This window comes from Muscardinus avellanarius (genome assembly GCF_963383645.1).
Source record: "Muscardinus avellanarius genome assembly, chromosome: 9".
NCBI classification, from domain to species: Eukaryota; Metazoa; Chordata; class Mammalia; order Rodentia; family Gliridae; genus Muscardinus; species Muscardinus avellanarius.
In genome coordinates, this window is record NC_137795.1 from 13,439,642 (window position 1) to 13,461,266 (window position 21,625).

Below are 21,625 nucleotides of genomic sequence, written 5' to 3' on the forward strand. Positions count from 1 at the left end.
AAAGTCCTACAGTTATCCTGAGGGATTGACCTTACATTGCTTTAAAATCATAACAATCACCTGCCATGTGCAGTTTCTAAGTGTTATCTTAAAAGAAATAACCATGGCCATCATCTTAGGGCACTCCATCAGGCTTTGGGGAGACAAAGGCCAAGAGTGGTCTCCTGAGGGATAACCACTATTCATGCTGAGCCCCCACCTGCCACGTAATGGTCTTTACTCCAGTGGCGCCAATCATATACCAAATAACAGAAGAACACAAAACTGATGCTTTTAAGAAAAGTAAGTTTACAGAATGACTGAGTCAACTCCTTTGCTAAAGCTCAGGTCCCTGTTTCCTTTCACACACACACACAAAAAATTATAGAGCATCCACAGCTTATGAAAATGCCTTTATGTCATCAAAGACTGTGAGATCGGGTTGCCTGATGCCTTTCTGATTGTCTTTGGAGGGCACAGAAATTCAGGAGAGTTTGGCTTCCTGGATGAAGGAGAACCGGCACCCAGCTGAACCCATCATGCCTGTTAAGAAAGTTTAGCTGTGTGGAGACCTTACAGGGCTCAGACGCCTTGCAGGGTACCTGTGTCCCACCATCTAGCATCCCCCGACAGCCGCCTGCTTCTATTTCCCTGCAGCAAAAGGGACCCGAGGCCGCCCATCCTGCAACTTCCCCCAACCCACTACTTCCAGTTTTTTCCTTTCCAAGTCTGGAACCACCCAAATGGAAATATTTTGGTCAGCTAGCACAATGACTGATGTTTCTGGAAAGAGGAGAAATAATTCCATCCAATTAGTATCAGGGGAAGAAAGGTCAAGGTTAACGTGGGCCTCACTTCTTGCATGCATGACTGTATGGAGTCTTAGCAAGGGTGGGTTCCTCTTCATTTATGCCCAAGACAGCCTCCTGGAAGCCAACTCCCCCAAAGCTGAACAGCGAGAGAGAAGATTTCTCAGCAGACGCAGAGCAAGAAGGGATATTTGATGCCTGCTCTATTCAGTCACTGGTAATCTCTCTTGCGTCACTCACTTTTGTGAGAATGGACTAATAAGCGACATGCCTCTGTTCCAGCCCAGCAGATAGAGGCACATCCTCCTGGGCTGTTTTCCTGACCAAGAGAGCAGGGAGCGGCATCATGGGGGACACTGGGCGCCAGTTCCAAGCCCTGCTCTGGAAGAACTGGCTCTGCAGACTCCGGCACCCGGTGAGCGCTCCCCTGGGCTCCCCAGAGGGCTGCAGGAGGTCTGGGGAGGGACAGGGGTCTGTTCTTTCCTGCCCTGCCTCCTGGCAGGTGCAAACTCCAGACCGCAGTGGAGTCAGGAAAGTCAGATCACTTTGCATCAGAATCTGGCCTACGGGCCAAAGCAGCTGAATTCTAATTGTCAGCATGATATTAAGGCAGCTGAATCTTGTTTGAAAAGGTTAATTTAGAAAACCTCCCCTCCAAATATGGCAGGTGGAATCCGAGCCATATATAATACAATATTCGGGGCATTTGTTGTAAAAACTGAGCGGTGAATCCTCTAGGTTATGAGGCAGTGCATCAAATGTATTCAGTGCATACACAGAATTCCAGTTACAGATTCCAAAGCATGAGGCCACACGAAGTGTGTATTCAGGGTTTCTCAAGGCATAGAGGTCCATTACTATTCTTCCAGGTCATATTTTTAGTGTTAATTCAAAAATTTTAAAGAACTATAATCAAACGACATCAGCAATGGTTTTCTAAGGAGATTAAAAATGGAATTGCTCAAAAGAAACTTGTGTGAACTCAAGCTAAATTTCATGAATATGTATGTTTTAATGAAATAGAATGCGACTGCTAATTACTATGACTTATTCCTCTTTATTCCTGAGGCTCCCAGATGAACATTAATACCTGAGAATATTATTTTCAGTAGATCTTTAGTACTATATTTACATAATTTCTGACTTTAAGGTCCACACTCACCTATGGTTTTTTTTTCCTGCTTAAAAATCTTCTGTTTAAATAACTTTAGTAGTTAAATATCAGTAATTTGCAAAGCTTCAATTTGCTGAAATTTCAGCCAGTGTATCCTTTCTTGGCATAGAACAAAAAGCCAAAGGAAATGTTCTATATTCCCTGTGGCATTAGGATCAGAACGATTTCAGCTGAAAATTGGTTGTATAAGAATTGTAAGATCAGGGATGAACAAGTGAGACTTTGGCTCTTGATAAATTGTTAGGGTGTTGCTAGCTACGTAGATCATTTTCCACTTAAGCACAGCAGCTTAAACAGGTACATTTGTTTTGGAGAACTAACTAAACCTATTTTCCCACGAGAGCCTGTTCCAGAGGAAGCTGGTTTCCTAGGGAATTTCTTTCTCTTTTATGTATGTCTGTTTGTTAACTTTAATGGCTCAGAGGAGGAGACATCTCCCTGCTCATTAATGGACACTTAATTTGCTTGAAATATTTTTTACAATTTTTATTGTTATAGGGGAGGCTTCCTCATCATAAATATTTTGTCCTTTTTTTTTCTTTTTTTGCAGGTTTGGGGCATTTAACTCCAAGCTACATTCCCTGTCCTATTTTTTATTCTTTATTTTGAAACAGGGTCTCACTGAGTTGCGGAGGGCCTCACTAAGTAGTTGAGGCTGTCCACCAAGCGCGATCCTCCTGTCTCAACCTCCCAAATGCTGGGATTACATGATGAGCGCTTATTTAAAATGGTGACTCCTGTACTCTGTCCTTCCTCACTTTACTTTTATCATTAGTATTCATCATCTTTAACACGCCACAGGCTGGCTTGTTTGCTAGTTACCTTTAGATCCTACTTTAGTATGTACAAGAGCAGAGCATGTTTCCTACTTGTTCACCAGGGTACACCCCAGAACTTAGATAGAACAGGGCCTGGCACACAAATGTTCAATGCGTGTTTGTTGAACGAATAAAGGAAGGATAGACTCAAGCATATATCTATCACATCTTTGATGGGTGAACAAGATGTGTGTGTGCCCTTCATTCAAGGAACTGTAGTTTGTCCTGAGAAAATCAGCTACTTAAACCCTTAATGGACCAATTTCTAGGATGTATTCTACAGATGTCCCTGAGCAAATGGAAAATAACCTTTGTACTTAAACCTTTAATGGACCCATTTCTGGGATGTATCCTACAGATGTTCCTGCACAAGTGGGAAATGGCCTTTGTACAGGCGTCATTGTCGTGCACTGTTTACAGCAGCAAGAGTAGAGACGACACAAGTGGGTTGTGTAGAGTCTGGAGCTGCCCGACTGCGTTCACATCGATCTCTGTCACTTGCTGACTGACTTCTTCAGGGAACTTTCTTAGTGGGCTTCTCCTCCCTGTCTCTCATCTGGGATGTAAACCAGAGGCAAGGGCAGCTCCAGGTGTCTGGTTTGCATGACTGGGTTAGAACAGAATCCCCAGGGGGTACACTGTGAATCTGTTTGCATCTCTTCATCAGTTGCACTAGAAGGATTGAGGCCAGGCCCCTCCGGGTGCATGTCTTAACACTGACCTCCTTTTCATAGCTTCTCTCTGTTCTCCAAAGATAATCTGTACATTCTTTGCTTTTACATTATGGAAATAGGTTGTTGGCACAAACCACGGGACAACCAATCGGACTGAGTAAATAAACCGCCTCAAATAAATGTTTTCTGAGTAGATGAGAACCAGGCACTGTTTTTAAGATAAGGGAAGATTATCTGTTTTCTATTTACTCTAAAGAACAAAGCCTTCATTTGATTATTTTATGATTATAGTTTCGTTAAAAATATTCATTTTGAAAATTTCAAACAAAAAATGGTAAATGGGTGGATAATACCTATCACATTTATCTTCATATTTAGCTTTAGAGATTGTTAAAATTCTATTGTTCTCAGAAAAATGAGTTTATACAGAAGCATAGTTTATAACTATCTTAATGCCACTCATTATTTTCCTCTTGCTTTTTTGTTGTTGGGAAAATAGCACTGCAACAAGAGAAAAAAATTTAATAAGCACCAAAATTTCATTGTACTAATTCATCTGCTACTGTTGTGTTCTTTTCTTCTCATAAGGCATGCATAATGCAATAATTTTACATAATTAAAATTATAGTCCTTTTTTCATTTAACATTGAAGCCCAACATTTTAAAAAATTGTGCTATGGTTTTCCCACTTGGTAGTTTACACAGTAGTTCATCAGTTAGAGGCACATCATTTATTCAACCGTTTTCTGATGCTGAGCCTTAAGGTTCTTTGTGGTTCTTATTACCATGAGTAGCATCATGCTGCGTGAAGGATACAAGTCCTCTGGGTCTGTTTATCTTGAGTGAGTTTCCTAAAGCACGGTTACTGAGTCAAGGCCAGGAAAGACTCTCGTGGGGCAGGTTGAGGGCAGTTGAGCATGCCCCCAGGAGAGTTCGTGGATAGATCATCAGCAATCTTACCATGTAGGCAGTGCCCCCAAATTGAGGCTTTCCACATGCATTTACATAGCTGCAGATCAATCACATTCTTGACTTCTGATTTTAAAAATGTAATAGCAACAAGAAAATACTGTAATCCAAGTTTCTCCTCTCTAAACATCTCCCAGTACTGTGGTCTCTTGGGTCTCCCCTTCCCCCCGTTTTGACATTGACTAGAGGGCTGAACTTTTGCATTGTGGCAAACACCACTCCCCAATGTAGGCCTCAGATCAGGGGTGATGACCATTGCCTCCCATCCTACATCTGTTCATCTTGTCCTCTGTTCTGAATCCTATCTCTGGTGACTGCACACTTTCTCCCCTTTTCTCCAACTGGACAGGACTCTGGCTACTTATTCCATTAATGAAAGCTGACACATGCCTTTTGAGTTTGACCAGTCTTACTGATGACTTGGGCTAGTGGAAGGGGATTAAAGCATAGTTCAGTACATGGATATTGCTATAGGTTGCATCTTGAGTGTCCCTCAAAGCCAGGGCTTGAGCTGCCCTGGCTGTCAGGACTTATCCTGGCCTAGGTCACTGGGATGTGTCAGTGTACCCAAAACACTGGCCTAGAAGAAGTGCAGCGCCCTAATTATTGAAAAGCAGGCATACTTTGGTGACTTTGGATTGGGGCCGGCACAGGATGGGTGGCTTGGGGTGTGCAGACTTTCACAAGTATTACCATAGTCCTGCAGCACCTTCTGGTGGGAGTTGAGCCTCATTTGCTTCTTAGCCTTTACCTGAACTTTAGTTTTGCTTTCCTCCCGCCCTCTCTCAAAACACGAGCAATTACATAAACCACGAGGCATGGCAACAGCTGTGCAAGGCATTGGGGGAACTCTAGAAGAAGGGGTGGTTCCGAAGCCCTGAAAACAGCATTTGCGTCCTGTGCCAGGGCGTGAGTGAAGGACCGTTTGGTTCTCAAGGTACTGGAGGAACAGCTTGCATTTGAGACCCCGGCATCAGATTTCCTTCCTTATGTGATTACCAGCTGGGGTGGGAAAAGGAACGAACAAAACTCTATATGTAGCTCTTTTGCCGAAATTATTAAAGCATCTTTGAGAGCGAATGGAAAGGTTGCGGAAAGATCAGGTCTGGGAGGTTTTATTAAGGATGGTAGCTTTTGTAAAGCACACACAAAAAAAAGCCCTTGTTTTTCCCCAGGAGGCTTCATGCACAGAGTGCTCATCAGAAGAGCCCTGAAAAATAGAAATTTGCTTAAATTGATGTACATATTTATTAAGGCATAACTTGGGAATAAACTATTGTACAAATTATTGCACATCTTGAACCACAGGGCATAATGAACTGTCAGATAATGGAGGAGAAACTCCAGTGGAGCCAGGGAGGTGGTCTTGGGGAGGTGGGGAAGGAGAGAATCACTTCCATGGACATTATGTGAGAACACCAACGTCAGTCTCAATATCCTGTATGGGGAAGAGATGGGAGAGTGGAGTCGGACCTGGGAAGGGCCAGCCAAGTGCTGTGTGCATGCACGCCACCCTCACTGTGAGCGACATCATGATGTGGGACTATAATGCACCAGTAAAACTATTTAAGACAATCCAAGTCCAGGTGGCTAATACTCCTGCAGAGTCCCTCCCACCTCTTTGTACAGGAAAGGTCATTTGTCATTTATCCTGTAACCTAGCGTTAAGTATTTAGAGCAAGGGGAGGGGGAAGGATTAGGGCTCACTTCATTAGAAATGGTGAGAAGTTATTCTACTTTGGCATTGTACAACTCCACCTATACACTGCCTCCTTCATGGTCAGACACTGTTTCCTTAAATTTAAAAGGCACCAGGTGTAACTGGCCAAGGGACTTTCCAGCTGTGGAGCATGCGCAGAGCGCTAAGCCTGTGCATTTCTCTTTCTTACCATGGGAAAGTTTCTGAAGTGGAGGAAGCAGCACAAGCACATTAGGCTGCGGTGTGAACAGTGGTGGTCACCTCCCTCTGTGCATATACACAACGGGGAAGTGTCTAGACTGAGTAGAACTCCCCACGCGGAGACTCAATCGCCATTTTCCTTTCCCTGAAACGGACCACTCCAGATACTCTCTGGGGTGTAACCTCTTTCTTCACACGGCTCTTCTCCTAAAACTGTTCACTCCCTCCACTAAGTACATCTCATACGCTCCCCCTAGCCATGTTTCCTGTCTGAAGTCTTTCTTTCCCAAGGAAGATGGCCACCTGCAATAGTGACTACAATAGTAGTCTACTTCTGGACTTAACTACAGGATGGCATTGAGGTACATTTCTGTCTGCACACCAATTTCATTTTTTCCTCGAAACTATACTTTTATTGGTGCATATAATTACACATCATAATGGGATTCAGAGTGGTAGACCCATACATGCACACAATACTTGATGTGTTTCCCTCTCAATCTCACCCTGATCTCTCCCTTCAATTTTATTTTTAAAAACATTGCTACTTTGCTGGGCGTGGTGGCATGCTTGTAATCCCCACGCTTGGGAGGTGGAGACAGGAGGATCATGCAGGTTCGAAGCCAGCCTCGCTGGCTTAAGAGACCCTGTTTCCAAATAAAATATAAAATAGGCCTGGGAGTATAGCCCAGAGGTAGAAGGCCCCTGAGTTCCATCCCCAGTACCACCAAAACAAACAAACAAACAAACAAACAAACAAAAAACAAAAACAACCCCCCCCAAACATTGCTACTCTATAATATGTTCTAATATTTTTTAGCATTAGCATCTTTCATAGATTTTTGTTCAAAAATTTCTTTGTTTTATAATATATTTACTCATCCTTTAGACGTAAAACCATTTTGACTTGACAAAGCACTCCAGTTCACCTTCTGGTTATATTTGCATTCAGTGTGAACAGTGACTTGGGAAGAGGAGTCTTCTTAGCTCCCTTCTTCCTTGCGTCTTGGGCTCCTCCTGGACCACACCATCTCCCCAGGAATGGAGCATTTGGTACTCTGGATGCTCATCACCGACAACTTCCATCCTGCTGTAGCCTTCCATCTACTCACAGGATTTAGCCATGGCTGAAAGGCACTGCCTCTTATGTTTGCCAGTTCAAACATCCTAATTCTGTTCACAATAATAGGGGATTTAACACATGCAAATCAGATTAAGTCCATTAAAAAAACAGTTGTTAAGGGGCTTGCTGGATATAACATATCAAGTCCTAATAACTGGTGCTTAGTTTTTAATTTCTTGCCATAGAAACAATGTTGCATTACTTTTTTTGTAAATATTTTAGACAGTATTCAAATGTTTCCTAATGAAATATATAATACCTGGGGATCTTTGGGTCAGAGAATGCACACTCACAACTTGAAAAAGTATCACTTCTCTAACTTCCAGAAAGATAGTACCAATTGTTCCTCATTTAGGGTTCAGATTTCACTTGTTTGCTTACTTGTCTTCTTTGATTCCAGGAGAGAAGAAATAATTTCCTAGTCATTCTCTAACACCAAAATTGCTAACTCACTGTTTGACACAAAGTAAGTGCTAAGTAATTATTTAATGAACAACCACTGGGGAAAAAAAGCAGCTGCTTTTCCATAAAAAGCAAAATAAACAAGTCAAGGAGAAAGGGAGGAAAAGAGTTCTTCAACTTCTTTCTCTCAATAGCCAACTAACAAAACGGTTTGTAAAAATTTTCTTTGATGGGGGAGTTTTGACCTTTGATGGAGAGATCTTTGAAAGCCCTGACTCCTAACTGCAGAGTGATGGCAGAGTCCTGAAACTGTAGCTGGTATTTGCTGTTTGGTATTGACTCTCTCCTAGTTTTGCCTGAAGCCCATCTTGAGAGCACTGGGGTGTCTTTTTCTGGAGTACTTAGCAACAAACACTTCAAAATACATCTGGGAAAGTTTCCTCCTCCCCAAGTTTTGCATGAGAGGTCTCAGTGCATCAGCAATACAATAGGGCTCCAAGCTTACTCCAAAGTCTTTTGTTCCCAAGGACAAGGGACACAAATTAATTATATACTTTGCTTCAGCTTCCTTGATATTCTAAACTTGTTCTGATGTTTTCCTCCTCTCTCAGCCAATAAAATCTTGTGACTGGCAACTCCCTCTATTGAAGGGAGATTCATTTTCCTTCTTAATTCATTTATGGATTTGTTTTTTGCACGGTAGCGGTTCGTTCTTTGTGGTTTTCCGTTGTAATCAACACCACATGCTGTATAAGCCACTGGGAGTATTTTTAAAATGAATTTCAAATCAGCCTTCAGGATGGTTTGCTCAAGTGGGATGGAAAATTACATAGCCTGTAGGTCTGAGATGTCCGACTTGCCTCAGAAATTAGTTCAAGGGTACTGACAAAATAATCCCCTTCATGGTTTCCAAGGTGCAAATCTGGCACAACCTTCTCTACCTATCTGGTTGCTAAGAAGGCAATATACTTGGTGAGTGTATAATGTTCTGGGGTTATGAAAGGGGACTTCTTGAGTATGGGCTTGGTTCTCTTCACCTCTGCACGCCCAGAAGAATCTCATTCAAGGGACACATATGGGTGTCGTCACGTTCACTGTAAAGGTTGAGCATCTCTTACCTGAAACCTTGGGACCAGAAGTGCTCAGACTTCAGATCTTTTTCAGATTTTGGGGGTATTTGCATTTGCACAATGAGATATCTTATAAATAAAACCAAAGTGCTGGGCATGGTGAAGCACGCTTGTAATCCCAGTACTCGGGAGGCTGAGACAGGAGGATCATAGGTTCCTAGCCAGCCTCAGCTACTTAGTGAGGCCCTCCACAACTTAGTGAGAGCCTGTTTCAAAATAAATAATTAAAAATAGGGCTGGGGGTGAGCCGGGTGTGGTGGTGCATGCTTATAATCCCAGCGCTTGGGAGGCTGAGACAGGAGGATCACACAGGTTCGAAGCCAGCCTTCAGCTATCTAGTGAGGTTCTCAGCAACTAGTGAGACGCTGTTTCTAGATAAAGTATAAAATAAGTTTGGGATTGTAGCCTGGAGGTAGAAAAGCCGCTGGGATTGAATATTCCTACTCCCAAAATCTGAAATGCTAAACCATTCAATGTCAATATAATGCCAAGGAGTGGAAAATTTCACACCTTGAAATGTTATTTCATGCACAAAATTATCTGAAATATTAGAGACAATTACCTATAGGCCATGTGTATAGGTTTATATGAAATATGAATGGATGAAGAATATGATATGAGTCTATGTTTAGACTTTGGTTCTCTTTCTTTCTTTCTTCTTCTTTTTTTTTTTTTTTTTTTTTTTTTGCGGTACTGGGGATTTAACCCAGGGTCATTCTACCTCCGAGATAGACCACCAGCCCTATTTTTTATTCTTTATGTTGAAACAGGGTCTCTCTCTCTCTCACTAAGTAGCTAAGGCTGGCCCTTGAACCTATGATCCTCCTGTCTCTGCCTCCCAAGTACTGGGATTATAAGCTTTGGTGACCACACCTGGCTCTTTCTCAATATTTTTAAAGTTCCTTTTTTCTTTTTCACATCTTGAATTTTTATTCTATCGTGGTAAGGATCTACTCCATCTCTGTCTTCCCCATATCACTCTTGGGAAGAGCAAGCAGATGGCACAGTTTGTTGAACAGTACGCCATTCTCCCGTTGACCTTTGGAATACATCACATTTTTTGGATCTGCATAGCTCTGCTCCTGGATTCTCAGCATCACTTCAAAGGTTGATCTGCATATTGTTGAATGAGGATGACACGGTCCATGTAATTACTGTCATTGTTTAGAAAGCTTTAAGTGTGGGAATATTAAGTACTTTCAACCTGCTGATGAAAATGATCATTAATACCTTCGATCTTTGTTCTCCCACATATATCTTAAAATCAGATTATTAAGTATGCCAACAGCAGCCAAAAATGACACAAACTTATTGAAACTTCATTGGAATTAAATTGAGCTTATTAATCCATGGGCATGTAATTACAGAATTGCACTGACTTTTAGGTCCCTTTATGATATCGAAATTGGTTATTCACAGATAATCTCTACCATCCACTCATTTAGATTCCCTTTGGTGTCTTTCAGTAAAGTTTCATTTCTTCATGTATTAGTTGCACATGTTTTAGTTTTGTGTATTTTCTGAGGTTGTTCTATACTTCTTTGTTGATAACATAAATGATATCTTTTTGATATATTTATTTTTGATACTTGAGATTGAACTCAGAAGTGTTCTACCTCTGAACTATATAGCCGTAGCCCTTCTTTACTCCAAAACAGGGTGTTGCTAAGTTTCTGAGGCTGGTCTTTTACCTGCACTCCTCCCGTGTCAGCCTCCCAAATATGGGGATTATGGGTGTTCACTAATGCACCTACTATATATATTTTTTAAAATATGTTTTTTTTACTGATTCATGCTGATGTAGGCAATCATTATGAGACAGGTTATTGATTCTTTTATAAAAGTAAATTTGAAGCTGGGTGTGGTGGCGCATGGTTGTAATACCAGCATTTGGGAGGCTGAGACAGGAGGATCACGGTTTGCAGACAGCCTCAGCTACTTAGTGAGGCCCTTTGCAACTCAGTGAGACCTTGTTTCAAAATAAAGAATAAAAACTAGGGCTGGGGTGTAGCTCGGAGGTAGAATGCCCCTGAGTTTCATCCCCAGTACCTCAATAAAAAATATTTTAAAAAGAAAGTAAATTTGAAATGTCCATTCTATCATTTCAGTTGTTTCTATATTTTAAAGCTATTTCATTAAGTGTACACATACATAAAATTATTAAATCTCTCATATTCCATTTATTTTATGTAGTGATCTCCATATCTAATAGTATTCTTTTGTCTTAAGTCTTTTGTGTCTGATGTTAACATAACTAATTTGTTTAATATTTACACTTTACTTTCAACTCTTCTTGTTGTTCTAATTTCATCCATTCTAAATGGCATATGCCTTTCTCTTTATAATCCTAAACCTGAAAAGCCTTGTGTTTCAAGTAGTTTAATCCAAACGTTGTCTGGAATCAAAGCACACTGTTTGGAAGCTCTTGTACGTCTGCTGTTGGAAAGCTTGGCTTCTATTTATTTGATTATTTCTTCTCTCATGCTTGAGAGGTAATGGTCCTGGGTACGCAGTTCTAGACAGGCAGCGTTTCTCTTAGCCACCTAAACATGCTTACCTGTTTTCTGGCTTCTTGCCGTTGATGAGTCATTGGGAATTCCAGCTGTTCCTTTGAGGCTGTATGTCACTATCTCTGGGATCGCTATTGAGATAGCTTTGATTTTGTGGTGCTGAAGTTTCACTGCACTGTGTGTTAGTGTGGATTAACCTTTCCCAACAAATCTATGGATTTGTTTCTTTCTTATACTTAGAAAAATTCTTGGCCAGGAGTTTAAAAAATACTGCTTTCTCTATTTTTCTTCATTTCCCTTCAGGGTACCATCTCACTTCATAATCGAGTATTTACACTTAAAGATGGAGTTTACAATTTTAAAAAATATATATATTTTGGTCACTCTCTCCCTCGTAGGTCTTTGGAGATTTCTCCTAATTCTTATAAGACCAGAAATCCAATATTTGTTTCTAGCCAGTAGTTTAAGTTTGTTCCAATTTTTTTGGGTGGGTCAGATTTTATTGTCAAGTTGGGGTTCTATTCTACAGATAATATACCATTTATTCTTTTATTATTGAGAATATGTACATACATACACACATATGCATATATATGTATTTTAAAGGCAATTTTGGCCATGTAACATATATTTAATTATATATACAGTTTTGCATGTATTATATATATTTTAATAACTCTTTCTACATATTACATATATATTTATCATATAAATTATCATTTCATTTGGAATGTTGTGAATATTGATATACTGACATCAACATTAACTGTTTTGAGGAAGTGTTGAAGGTTGGGCTGGTCTTTCCTCAACTTGCTAGCGAGTTACTTTTTCCTTGACTGAATACCTGTTGTCATCTTTCTTTATCTTTGAAGACCAATAGCTTGAATTTCAACTATCCACAGTTCTATTATGGCCTATTTTTCTGTCAGTTTTCAGATAATGTCATTTTCTCTTTTGCCACCTAGATTATATATTTGAGTGTATTTCTTTTTTTTTTGGTGTTGTTCCATTTGTTGAGCTCTCTACTTCAGAGGTACCGATTATCCATATGTTGCATGGTCTTTGGTTTTTATTTTTATTTTTATTTTTATTTATTTTATTATTTTTTTTTTGGTGGTACTGGGGTTCCTGGAAGCCCTTCTACCTCCGGGCTACACTCCCAGACCTATTTTATATTTTTGAAACAGGGTCTCTTACGCCAGCATGGCTGGCTTCGAACCTGCGTGATCCTCCTGTCTCCGCCTCCCAAGCGCGGGGATTGCAAGCGTGCACCACCACGCCCGGCTATTTGGTTTTTAAATATATTGGGGTTTTCTCTTAAATTTTGCCTTTAAAAATTGCTTTGAAGATTCTTCAACTTTATTCCAGAAATTCAAATGTAACTAAAGTGTATTTTTTTTTTCCCTGTGGTTTCTAAGTCAGAATTTTAGTTTTTTTTTTTTTTTTTTTTTAGATCTGCAAACTTTCCAAGTTCATCAAAGTTATAGGCCTATAGTTTTCCTTCCTTGAACTGTCTTTATTTGGTTTTGGTGATGTTGGCTTCATAGAATGTATTTGGGAGAGTACCTTTTTTCTATTTCATAAAATAGATTGAGGAGTATCAGGATTAGCTCTTTTATAAAAATTTTATAAAATTCACTTAGGAAACCATCTAGTCCTGGGCTTTTCTTTGATGGTAAGCTCTTTATTGCTGTTTCAATCTCTTTGACTGCTATTGGTTGGTTTAAATTTTCTTTATCTTCTTGACTCATTTTAGGCAGGTTGTATTTATCTAGGCAGTTGTCCATTTCCTCCAGATTTTCCATTTTTTTGGAATAGTATAGTTTTTCAAAATAGCTTCTGATAATCCTCTGAATTTCCACATTGTCAGTGGTGATATCTCTTTTTTCATCTCATCTTTTTACTTTGGGTTGATATTCTGTCTGTCTGTATCTCTGTCTCTCTCTCTCTGGTTAGGTTGGCTAGTGGTTTATCTAGCTCGTTAATTTTTAGAGAAACCAGCTTGTGGTTTTGTTGATTTTCTGTATTGATATTTTATTCTCCACTTTGTTGATTTCTGCTCTGATTTTTAATTATTTCCTTTGGAAATTAGATTGTTCCTGCAGTCTTTCATTTATCATCCTTTGTGGGCTTCTATTTTCTGAATATTTACTCTTATGAAGTCATTCTTTTTTATGAAGCAGTTTTAAATTTTTCATTCTATCTGAATTTATTTTTCTCTCATGCTGCATGGCTTTTATTCTTGGATTTTTGTTTGTTTCCATTTGGTGTGTTTAGATTGGTGTGTGCTCTTTCTTTCAATCTAACAAATACTTGGGTAACTCTGCTGAGGTATTATATTTGTTCTTGACTCTGTTGAACAATTTTGAGGCCCACTTGATTTCTCCTTTCATCTTTGAGGTGGTTCTGAGCTTCCCTGTATCCTCCCCTCTCTATATCAGAGGGTAGTAGAGATGATGGATGGGTTTTTCTGTTACCAGTTCTTTGATCTCACATAGCCAAGAAAGAGAGGCACAGACCATAAAATGCAAGGATATAGAAAGCTTATTTCAAGGCAACAAAAGGTAGGAGTACAACATTATGTGGGGTCATGGTGGACATCGAGTGCCAGCGGCACCTATTGACACCATCTGGGAGTAGCCCAGATTGAATGCCAGCACTTGCACATCATTGGCTGGTCCCCCATGTACACACAATGCACAACCACAGAAAAGAATAGGATCATAAAGCAGGGGAGGGGTCCCACAGGTGGGTTGCCAGTGGTGGTTGCTGTCTAGGAGTTTATATCTAGATGGTATCAGTCAATTTCCAATTCCAGCGGGTTTCTGCAGCCAAGGTTAAGGTTCTGCAATGGCTAGCTGAGTCACTACTTCATGACTTCAGCAGTCCCACCAGGCTTGTGGGACTGGGGTCCTTAATATTGTTAAGTCCTATTTGCTCTGTGTTCTGTGTCAGCATGCACTGTGACAGGGTCTGTATCCCATTTAGTTATGTCTCCCTGCAGGCTGCCTAGTTCTTTTTTTGTCCTAACCGCCCATAGACTCTCACTCTTCAGAGATGGGAGTGGACATGAATGGGGGGCTGGTCAGACAGAAAGCATAACTTTTATTAACCTAATTGGACTCTGTGTTTTCCTTTGAAAATTTGTTAATTTTTTTATACTATATCCGTTTCATTTATTTGGGTGAAATTTCTTTCCAACTTTGTATAATATCACATTTTGAAGTGTTACCCTGGAGGCTTCTCTGAAAGAGCAGGTGTCATGGCTCCCATTTATTGGTTCCTGGGATCATTCCCAGCAGCCGTTCCTCTACTCCTCTGTTGGAAGAAGAAGGTGATAGAGGATCCCTTTGGGGTATTGAACTCCGTGGGTATGGGTACTGGGGAGAGCTGCCAGGACCGGACGGCACATTGCAGAGCTTTGGAGATTCTGAGCTGAGTTGAAAAAGAACCACATGGTTTTGTCTGGTCAGCTCTGGGAATCATATCGTGACCCTTCCTTCCTTCCTTCCTTCCTTCCTTCCTTCCTTCCTTCCTTCCTTCCTTCTTCCTTTCTTGTATCAGGCAAACACAAGTTTCCCCCTTTCTCCTCTAACTTCTTTTTTCCCCCACCTTCCTATTTTGTCTGAGAGGAAAAAAAAAAATCTGTGTTGACATTTTGGTACATCATCTCACTCTGTGTCTTTAATCCTGGGAGTTGGGTGCAGGAATTGTTGAGGTGTCCCTGAATGCCACCCTCTCTCAGCTGTGCTCAAAGAACCAAGGAGGACTCCTATCCATGCTTGTGCTAGGGTGTGAAAGTAGGGAGTGAGAAATTCATGTTGAGAGGTGCTGAAGAAAGTAACCTGGGGATGTGAAATGGGTCCTTTACCCTCTGCCTGTAGGACCTTCCCTCCCAGGAGCCTTCGTGGGGTAGAGAGAGGGCTTGTGGTTATTTGGAAGGGTGGCCATCCATCAATAGGCTTAATAGGCAATTCTTTTTCTTGAGAGCAGAGCTTGCAGCAGATCCTACTGTGGTGTCCATGGAGAATACCGATGCCATTTTTCCTTGTGCCAGATCTCAGTGTTCAGAGAGAGGGGTGGGGGAGAGGAACTCTAAAAAAAATCCAGAAGGCTTTCCCAGGATGCAGGGATGTGATTAGAAATTTTAAATGAGATTCAAGGATTATAATGACACCTGAGAAGAAAGCCATGCTCTAAAAATGTGGTGAGATCAGTAAGGTCCTTTTTGCCTCACAGAGAAACAAGCTCCTGAAAGGCAGTGATTCACTGCTCACAATGGACAAAGACATGGCAGGACTGGGCATCTTCTTGATTCTGGAATGGGGTAATGGCAACCTTGGGACAATATGAGATTTTTTTTTGTCTTCCTTTTTTTTTTTTTTTAAGAGTCATTGACCAACTTATACAGAAAAAAAAAGAAAGAAAGAAAGAAAGAAAAAAAACCCAAACCCTATGGGATATTACTCTACTGGATTACTATTTTTATTTCAAGATCCTCAGAATAACATCATAAGATGTAGATCTTTATTTTTCATAATGCCATTTCGGTTTGAAACTAAGAATTTGTCATCATGTGTGTGTGGGGGGACTGGATATTGAACCCACAGGCATTATTCTTCTGAGGTATACTCTATACCTTTTTTTTTTTTTGGTACTGGGGATGAAACCCTGGGGCATTCTAACTCCAAGCTACACCCCCAGCCCTATTTTTTATTCTTTAATTTGAAATAGGGTCTTAGTAAGTTTTGGACAGCCTCATTAAAGCTGGCCACGAACCTGTGATCTTTCTGTCTCAGCCTCCCAAGTAAAGGGATTTCAAGTGTGGGCCACCACACCAGACTAATGCCATCATTTTTTAGACTGGCTAATAAATATTGATTGATAGCTTCAGAGTTGGTGTTGACTAATTTGGTAGTTCTTCACATAATGCTGCCTTGATTCTAGGAAAGAAATTTAAGATACTAATAATATGAAGATTGATAAGTTGATTACATGAAAAATTTGGAGAATAAAAAGCAACTAAGAACAAAAAATATTTGCAACACCGAAGGCCAAAAAGGATGAATTATTTAGTTAAAAATAAGAAAAGATTATTTAGAAGTCAATTAAGAAAAAAGAGAACAATTTAATAGAAAAATGAGCCCCTGGAAGAGCAGAGAATTAATATACAATGAGTACCTACTTATGAACAATGATTGATACATTAAAAAATTCTTATTACTTCTGCATATCACTTGGATAAAAGTTTGGTAAAAAACAAGTCTGTTGATTTCAGGTGCTATTGGGGTGTTATTGGAGTGAATAATGATTGGCTTAGCTTTTGATGAGAAATACTTGGTTTTATCTATGCAAACTAAAAATCCAGGTTAAAAATCATATACACTTTGGCTTAATAATCCCACCTGGTAAGGTTACCTCACAGATATACTTAACAAAGTTAGCCAAACAAGCAAGGAATACTCATGATAGCAGGGACTCCAAACATAAAACATGTACATTTTCATGATTAGGTGATTGGTTAAGTAGCTCTACAGTAGACTACTAAGTAGACTTTAAAAGCAATGAGGCAGGAGTAGAATAAAATGAACTTCAAATGAAATATTTACATTTTAGAGAGAAGAGATACACAGGAGGGATAGAAAATTGTTTCTAAAAACGTCACTTACATGTTATCACCACATATGTGTATAACCAAATATGTTGTACATACATAATTGGTACTGGGAATTGGACTCAGGGGCATTCCAATTCCAAGGTACCCCATCCCTTTTTTAATTTTTGGTTTTGAAACAGAGTCTCTCTAAGTTCCTGAGAGTCTTGCTAAATTGTTGAGGCTGATCTTGAGACTGGGATCCTCTTGTTTCAGTCTCCTGAGTACTGGGATTACAGGCATGCACCATCAAAGCTGGTACATTTTTTAAAATTAAAAACACTTAATTTTTTAAAATGAAAACATTTTTAATTAAAAAATGTAAAAACTGAATTGAGAAAGGTGAAATATTTTGTTCTTTGGAAGAGTGGTTATATTCATATTGTCCTTTAAAACTTTTCTAGCCATGTAATTACAATATATAATTATAATACATAATTATATAATTATAATATTAAAAGTCATTATACAGGTCTTGGGTCTATAAACTATTTTCTGTTTTCTTTTTTTAAAATTTTTCCATTGGTGCATTGTAGTCATATATCCTAATGGGGTACAAGATGGTGGAGGCACACATGCACACATCACTCATATAGCCCTTCCCCAGTTCCCACCCCATTCCCTCCCCCTCCCTCCTTCTCATGTTTGGCTTAGTGATTGAAATTGATATGTTTGTGAATGGACATCATGTACATTAGAAAATTTCTTTCTCCCATTCTTCTCCGTCAGGTCACTTTCTTACAATTTTCTGTTTTCTTTACAATCTTGGTCTTAAAGATGGCTATCACATATCAATAAAAATAAAAGAGAATGACCTCCCCCCAAAAATTGTGTTACTTTTTCTTGACACTATTAAATCATTAATTAATTGTCCAGGAGCTACGATTTTATGCTGCATATACATATTTATCCAGAATTAAGTATAGACTCCTCTCCCACCACCTCTCTATCCCAAGCCTCCTATCAGGTATGAGATTCTTACGGTGAATGACCAAATGTTTTAACTGCACTGCAGCCTCCTGCCTGTGCCGACCTCCCTTTCTGGTGTAAGCATAATCCCGGGACCCAGAGGGTGACCTCCTGGACATGTTTTCTACATTATCAGAATTATACTATTGTGTTTCGGCCCTCTCAGGAGACTTTTGATCTTGCCTCCCTTTCTGGCACAAGACACACTTCCCCATACACTACTTCAATGAGGGTGGTTTCTTTTCTTCTTTAGTTACCTCAGGGGCTGAAATCCTCTTTCCTTGTGTTTGCCTTGAGGCTTCAGGACTCACATACTCACCTGGTCATACTGGCACCTGCTTCCTGCACTTCGCAGAGAGAGAGAGAGAGATGCAACGGGAGGGGTCCGTCAGGGGGCCAGAGAACCCAAAAGTTCATTAGTTCAAAGCATTATAACTTGGAGTCTGGGACAGCAAGGCACCCTCTTCAGAGTCTCACCGCACCTTCTTAACTTCAGACTTTTAGGCCTTTGTGTATAAATCTATTAAATACCTTGCCTGCTTTTTTTTTTAAAATAAATGATATGGACTGAAATCAATAAAGGAAAATGATCTACCAGCAGAACAAGTCAAGAAGAATGGCAATATCATGATATTGAGGGCTTTCTTTTGATTTTACCTGGGCTATACCTTCCAGGTAGTGTTTCTTTCTCAAATACACTACATGTATTAATGGCACTTCTTTTTCTCTTAACTTTGAAAAGTCAGGGCTGTACAAAGTATTTTACTCTTTCAGGTAGCTCTTTTAGGTAGTCTGTATCAAGAGATTTGACTCCAAGAATCTCAGGCGTTCATTCCAGTCTCACAAAATGAATTTAAGAGAAAATGTATTTATATACAGAGGTAAATGTTTCTTGATGAAGAATGGGCATGTGGGCTGTGTCACATCCTTTGGAGAGATGTCTTGCCATCCTGCAAGAGGACAGCTATGATCTGTATGTAACACCACTGGGATGTATTTATGACAGGAATGTCAGGGAGAAGCGGGTGCTGCCACCAAAGCTATCAAGGGTTAGTTTGGGTGGAACATTCAGGAAGGTTCAAGAAATTTGAAAAACAAAAGTACTGGATTTGTTCCAGCATGGGAAATACAGGTGAAGTTATTTATTTACCTTCTTTAATGTCATAAGTTCTGTAGTCAGTAAAAACATGCAGGAAACAGAAAGGTGTAGATCCTAGATCTGTCCAGAGAAGGCCAAGATGTGACAGTCAGGGCTCTGGGTGTGGTGACAAATGGCCTCGGGCCTCTCCTGCGGTCCCTGGCTGCTGGTTGTTCTGCTGGGGCTGCCAAGGATTTCTCTTCCAAGGATGCCTGGCCTGTCTACCACCCTTTCCAAGAGATGCGAGCGCTGTGATGCTTTGCAGTTTATTTGAGCACTGTGGTTTCTCTAAATCCCCCAGGTTCTCGCCCTTGCTGAGTTTTTCTGGCCATGCATCCTGTTCATGATTCTGACAATACTTCGTTTTCAAGAACCGCCCAGACAGAGAGACACATGTAAGTTTGACCTCCAATAAAAATTTTGAATTGCAAACCTTCAGGGGAGCAAATGGTACTCTCTGTTCTGTTCTTTATCAATGCTGAGTTCTGATAAAGGTGAGGTGAATGGGCAGGGTTCCTTTATGACCCTAGCAATATGTCTGGGTGTGTGCTAATAAGTAGCAATTTCGATTTTTTCCTATTGAGAATAATATTCGCACATGTTTGCTCAATCTGGCAGGCAGATTTATTTTTCCACTAAATGCAATCAATTCGGACCTAGGCATATAAGCCACTATACATGTAGGAAGAATCTGGGCCTCATGGTACATGCCTGTCATCCCAGTAATTGGGAGGCTGAGACAGGATGATCAAAGGTTTGAGGTCAGCCTCAACAACTTAGCGAGACCCTGTTCAAAATAGAAAATAAAATAGAGCTGGAGGTTGAAGCTCAGAGGTTGGATGCTATTAAGTACAATCTTCCTTTTCTAAAACAAAACCAAACAGAGAAGCCAGGTGTGGTGGCACACGCTTGTAATCCTTGCACTTGGGAGGCTGAGACAGGCGCAGATTCAAAGTCAGCCTCAGCTACTTAGTGAGGCTCTCAGCAACTTAGTGAGACTCTGTTTCCAAATAAAATATAAAATAGGTCTGGGAGTATAGCCCGGAGGTAGAAAGCCTCTGGGTTCCACCCCCAGTACCACAAGAAAAAAACAAAAAACAAACAAACAACAACAACAACAACAAAACAAACAAACAGAGGAAGAGTAGACAGGGCAAAAGATGAGATGTGCCTTTCTCTTTACCAAAGGGTCCTGGTTGCGGTGGTGATGATGGTAGGGAGGAAGAAGACAGTGGGGACAAGAGACTGCCATGATGGTGGCAATGGTCATACTCCAGTCACTTCTTGCCCCAAGAACATGGTCAGTCTGCCTGCTTTGTCTGACTTGAAACTTCCTCAGCAGCACCCCTAAAGAAATGACAGCTTGCTTCCTTTCTGTCTGATTGCACCACTTGATGGATGTATACTATGGCTCGCAGACTTGACAAGAATAAGGATTATTACATATTGGGATTTATACCACACTGGCTGCCATATATATACCTGAATAACCTTATATTTAGGTTTTATATGCAGAAAAGAGAATGGTCCTAAAGGCTTTCCTGTTTGGGGACTGAATTAAAGCCCTGGTAGTGCGACCTCCTTTAGGGAGCGCTGAAAGGCTTTTCAGACTTCCTTCTTCTATTGGTTTGTTTATTCATTCAGTAGGCATGTACCAAGGGCCTCTGTGTTCCAGACCTTTGTGAGGATCAAAGATGAACCAGCTATTTCCCTGTCCTGCTAGAAGGATGCTCCATTTCAGTGGGAAAGTTATCTCAGTAACATTGGAAACCAGGGTGCCCAACACTAGAGTCCTCAATCATTCATTCATTCAGTCATTATCACCAAAGACTTTGTAAATGTCTTCCTTATGCAAAGCACTGTGCTGACAGCTGGCAGAGTAGGTCTCTCTATTCTGAAGAGGGACATTATCTCCCAGGCCAAATCAGACACTGGGCTGTCGCCAGGGTTTTATGAGCTCCAGCACTGAGGTCAACAATCTGCCAGTTGCCTGTCGTTATCAGCACCCTAACCGTTCCTGTTCTCTTGGGACATGGGGGCAGATAGGGTGGGGGCCTGCGTGATAACACTTTATGAGAGAAGCAGCTCACTGTAGTGATGTTTATTCTGAAAAGTCTTTGAGCCTCTCCAGTCTAGAAAAGCATCTTTGCTTTCCAGGACATTTTGCCACTGTACCTAAGCATTCAGAATCTAAGTTTCACTGAACTTGGAGTTTTCATCCAAACTTAAAAACTCCTGAGATTCTTATTCCTCCCACCTGAGGCTGATTGTCAAGAGGCTTTGTGGGGTGTTTGGCTGTGTAACACAGTGTTGACAGTCTGTGAACAGGGAAGTTAGGGGAACACTAAGCTGTGGCGCCTTGCCACCATTCTGCCTC

The 21,625-nt window shown here is 40.5% G+C and overlaps 1 protein-coding gene across 1 annotated transcript in view; it reads left to right on the top strand.

Annotated features, from left to right (window-relative positions):
• Positions 1-1,134: 1,134 nt before the first annotated feature.
• Positions 1,135-21,625, top strand: part of ABCA13 (ATP binding cassette subfamily A member 13) — a gene marked incomplete at both ends in the record, with an annotated part of 326,203 nt that continues 305,712 nt past the window's right edge. The window contains 2 exon segments of the mRNA XM_080701162.1: positions 1,135-1,203; positions 19,550-19,643. Coding sequence (XP_080557288.1) covers positions 1,135-1,203; positions 19,550-19,643 — 163 coding nt within the window.